Here is a 5,374-nt window from a genome sequence, read left to right on the forward strand (position 1 = left end):
TTGGGTTAACAAACAGTTTGCATTGAACAAAACTTTCCCTCGGGATTGTAAAAATACGAGCAAATCTTGTTGGGGTAAAGTGAGATACAATTATGAAGAAAAATTATCAGACAAATGGAAGAACTGTTGATATAAAACAATGATATATCTCTAAAGATGTGTGTGTGTGTGTGTGTGTGTGTGTGTGTGTTTGAATTAATCTTCCCAATGTTTAATTGATACTTTACAAACTTAATAAATATTAAAGTTTTAATCGATATTTGATCTCTCAATCACATGCTAGTTTGGTTATTCAATCACACGATATCATTAAAGGTGTGTGTGTGTGTGTGTGTGTGTGTGTGTGTGTGTGTGTGTGTTAGTAGTAGTAGTTGTTGCTGTGCTGTTGTTGTTGTTGTCGTTGTCGTTGTTGTAATTGTAATTGTAAATGAATTTAGTGATTTAGTGATAACAATCATAATTGGGTTATTTCTTGAATTTATCAATAAGGTTGCGTTTGTTACATTCTTTTAAATGTTCTGTACATGAACACGTTTTTCTTCAATTTTAATATCATTCTTACGCCTTTTTCATCTTTGGAGAAACTTTATATTTGTCCTTTGAGATCCCATAATGAGGTGCCTGTACAAATGTATGAGACTATGAGAATAAGTATTTAATAATAGAATATGAAAATTCGAATCCTAATAATGTTGTAAAAACTAAAGAGCCTTTGTTTGTTTGGGTTCGCTTTTACGCAATAGAATTTTAAAAAATAGTGTCTTTTGACAGAACTAGCCTTCTCAGATCTGCGAAAGTATTTTATAGATCGAGAAACAAGGCAGGACTCATCTATGAAAAAAAAAACACTACGACCTGAGTAAATTAAACTGGCCGCACACACACACTTTATGACATATGTTCTTGATCGTGGTAACAAGGACAACTCAACATTGGCTTCGGAAATATAATTTATTTTAAATTGTATGCAAAGTCGTGGTTAACTGCTAGTAGTTTAGCAAGACAAACTGGGAAAATTATAAGACTATTATTAACTACTTTGAAATTTCAATTAAAATGCTGGTACACTTTTTAAAAATATCATGAAAAAAGACTGACTGGTGATCCAGATTGGTTGAAATTTGGCCAGCTGAACAGAATTTAAAATACCAAAGAGAGAGACAGTAACCCTAGTAAAAGTGTGGGAAAAAACATTTTAAATGTTTAATTATTTTATGATGATTTCAGAATTGTCACAATTAATTTTATAATTGTAGTTATTTAATAATAAAAAATATCTCATATAGGCTATAACTACATCACAACATATTCTGCAGTAATTCAAGTTACTCTAAAAGCCGTTCCTTTAAAATAACGGACAAAGCTCACAAATAACAGTTTAAAGTGTATACAACTGTAGAGGAGTAGAGGGAAAGGGTCAACATAAGGCCAGTGGTGGGAGAGGATTTGAGGGTGGAGTTTGCAAGAATAAACTGGGTTGGGTTATTGCGTTTGGGGTGCGAAATCAGCACCCGACTTGTACTATAAATTCTCTCGGATCGCGCTTGGTCAACTTGACAATAATATACTCTGATGCAAACAATATTAAATACTTTAACGATATTACAATAAAGGTCATATTGGATCCTTCCAATAAAACTTCAGAAGTCTCCGTTTTGTTTTTGTTGGTATTAATCTGCTTTAAAATTATTACTTAAAATTAATGTATTTGTGGTTTTTATTGAACATCAAACATTTTGGCATAATCCAACACATTCGAGTCATTTTCACTGTTGCATTCGAATCCGCACACACTGCAGATAACCGGCATTTTAGTGTCAAAAATAAAACTGTTTCAATAAATATTGGTTGTCTTTACAAGCCGACCACCGCACGTGCCGCAGTTAATCTAAAGCATGACGTCTACTGGGACCGACCCAGCCCAGCCCGGCTTTTCCGGTCTGCCTCCGCGAATTGCCAGATGTACCCGCCCATCACGACCGGCCCGGTCAGCCCTTGTTACGTCAACGCCGTGATATCTACCCCTTCTGCACCAGCGCAGTCAGTAGTCTCTCTCCAACTTAACACTACGTTCAACAGTCGCCCCAGGAGCCGATCGAGGCCGGATAGGCCGGGCCGTTCGCAGTGGGCGAGTGTCCATTTGATTGCGTGTATTTCGACTTCACAAAAAGGCCGGGGCGGTCGCAGTGGGCGCCTTGCTTTAGTTTTCATACAGCCGCACAGCTCGAGCGACTGATAACAACTGACGAGTGAGTAAGTGAGGGCTGTGTCTTTATAAAGATATATATCTCAGTGATTAAAGCGAATTCTCTGCATAGACAACACTATAACACATTTTATCTTAATTTATTGTTAAGAATATAATAAATTTTATATTATTATAAACATTGAATTTTAAATATATACTCATTTGCTTTTGTAGTCTAAAATAAATTCAATTCCATTGACAATTTTAAAATTGTAGACATAAACTTAGTGAAAATTTTCTAACGTGGTGGTGAAGAAAAAATAGTAGCCTATAATTTAAGTTAGAGATGTTTTGAAATAAGTAATTTTCAGTGGTTTTCAAAAATTGAGAACCCTTAAAGTGTATAACCTCACATAAAATCTGGTTTACTTCTAATTGTACGTATTACATATTCTAAATTTTCTTGTTTCATTGTATAACACAATAAGAACATCGGTAAGTAGAAATTTCTTCCCTTATATACATTTAGACGTGTTAAAATAACATACCTAAGGGCTAAACAAACTTCGGTACGGATTGCAATGATATAACTTAAAAAGTTATCGCTTGTTCTATTGTTCCGGTACAGAAGTGCGCCATTGTATTCCGTGATGATGTTTGAATAGCAAGTCATTAATAAGAAAGTATATTTAGACTGAGAAGTTAAATTATGCTCGATGGTTGTATTGTCTCGTGAATTCTATTATCTTCTGTGTCAACTTTTCATCGTTTCAATTCAGTAAAGTTTTATCTTCTCAGTTGCCCGTGGTTATAGAAAAACGAGAACAAACAGAGTAAGTCACTGTCCGTCTGTCACATTTCCACATTTCTTTTCATTCCTAATTGTTGGCTTACAATTTAAAAGTTATAACAAATGCGTACATTGTGCAAATAAAGTTCACGCTCCTTCTCATAAAAATGTATACCATAGTAAACTAAACCCATATTTAATAATGTATAAAAGAATTTAAAACTAGGACAATCGAGGGTTATTGATTGGTAATTGTTGTTGTAATACATTTGAAAGTAATAACCATTTTCTTGAGATCAAACGATTAGAGAAACTGTATATACAAGTTGTGTATTTTTAATTCAACTAAATACTAAAGGCTAAGAAATAAAAACAGAAGTTTCATTTTTTTCTTTAACGCATTTCATGCAATGAAATGGATTTTTAAAAGTGTGATAATTATAACCTGGGAAGGTTATTTTATACAACAGAAAATAAATTGGGACTAAAAACTGTATATCTATTGTATAAAGAAAATATATTATTATTGTAAATCTTCTATAAAATTAAAGATACACTTATTTTAGAACAATCTTCCTATATTTTACGGCATGAATAAACATTAATAAGTTATTATAGTGTTTTAAATGGGTTCGAGAATCGCCCATAGGTTTATGATGTTAATTAATATTTGGTCGAATAAAAAGAAACAAGGGAGACCTAGTTTTCATTTCAACATTTAACTAAGAAAATTATAATTGGGTGATTTGTGTTATAAATTATTATTGGTGAATATAATCGATTTATGATGTGTCACAATATATAATCAGGAGACAGAATAATGAATAATAGACAGGTTTCTTATATGGCAGTGAATATATCATTATATAACAGTATGAATATTGCTCACATACTACTAATGGATAAGAGTTTATATGAATGATTTGAAATTAACAACCTAAAAATCGCATCATTACACAATAAAGAACTATTGATTTTAATAATAATTATTATTATTTTAAATCCAGAAAGAAGAGGGACAAAATAAATTATGGAAAATGTACGTAGAAGCATAAGATATTGCATATTTAAAGCTTGTTATTGACAATGGTTGGTTGGTTGTAAAGGATAATAAGATTTTACACTTTAACCTTCCCTCTCCCGACCATCACCTTCTGCTCAAAGTTTCAGATGACACGCCGCTATACTACAGTTAATGCCGACATTGATTTTCTTGTTAGTGTTGCAGATTCGTTTGGGCCGGTGTGACGTGTATTTTGCGCTCTTGACTTCTGTGCAGAAAGGACGCCAAGGTTCATTTTCTCCTGTCTGGACTTCAAGATGTTTCCGGACATGTTACCATTTGTTTAGCAGTCTATTACCGCACGTTGTAAGATTTAAGTATATGTTTACGCATTAGGTTTTTACAACTGATGAAGAGCGTAGATCTCAGTCCTCGAAAACAGTATTATACATTTTGTAACATATAGGCTAATGATGGCAAAATGTCCGTAAGACTATTATTCTAGGAAGATACTTTTTATTTCAAATTAATTTAAGATTGTTGAAGAATATTGTACAAAGGTGTAAAAAATGTGGACCGACGTCAAAAAACCTCGTGCTTAAAGGTCTTCTGCAAAGGCAATGGTGATTACGTTCTTGGATTATCGTGGAATGGTGTACACCCATACTATACTACAGGGTCAGACAATTAATGGGGAGTACTACATTTTAGTATTGAAGCAACTAATCAAAGATCACTTCCCAAAAAAGCAGCCAGACCCCGTCGGACTCTGGAAACTGCATCACGACAATGCTCGCCCTCATGTTGCCAATACTGTGCTTCAGTTTCTACCCAAAAAAGGAATCGAAACTGTGCCACATTCCCCCTACAGCCCTGACTTGGCTCCAAATAACTTTTTTCTGTATGCTCAGGCCAAAAAGGAGCTCAAAGGCCGGCGTTTTCCAACTGCTACTGCCGCTATTAAAATTGTAGAGACGATTTTGAAGGTTCTGTCTAAGGAGGGCTTTGAACACGTCTTCTCTAACGAGTGGCAGAGGCGGTGGAACAAGTGTGTGGCTTTAAATGGTGAGTACTTAGAAGGAGATACAAGTGTTAAAGTCTAAACTTTTAAATTAAAGGTATTGAAAGAGTACTGTCTGTCTTTATTAAACACCCCTCGTATATAGTGGTTCAAAATCCAACTTTAAATTGTGGAGGCAAACCCTCAACAACCTTACAATTCCATACCTTTAATTTGTAATGCCTCAAATAATATTTTTAATAGGCTACTATTTGAGCAGCTAGAGTCACCTCACGCTATTCAAAATTTAACAAACAATTAAACTTCTGTTCTTGATGATAATGGACCTGTCTGGTAGCTCTTAATTATAATTATTTTGATTGGTATTTGGCA

At 34.0% G+C, this 5,374-nt stretch overlaps 1 protein-coding gene across 1 annotated transcript; it reads left to right on the forward strand.

The window, feature by feature from the left end:
- The first annotated feature begins 4,631 nt into the window (after window positions 1-4,631).
- On the forward strand, window positions 4,632-5,084 carry LOC124371106 (histone-lysine N-methyltransferase SETMAR-like). The gene has a single exon (XM_046829418.1). The coding sequence runs from the start codon at window positions 4,632-4,634 to the stop codon at window positions 5,082-5,084; it is 453 nt and encodes a 150-aa protein (XP_046685374.1).
- The last annotated feature ends 290 nt before the right edge of the window (window positions 5,085-5,374 follow it).

The sequence above is a fragment of the Homalodisca vitripennis genome, unplaced genomic scaffold (assembly GCF_021130785.1).
Source record: "Homalodisca vitripennis isolate AUS2020 unplaced genomic scaffold, UT_GWSS_2.1 ScUCBcl_940;HRSCAF=3917, whole genome shotgun sequence".
NCBI lineage: Eukaryota > Metazoa > Arthropoda > Insecta > Hemiptera > Cicadellidae > Homalodisca > Homalodisca vitripennis.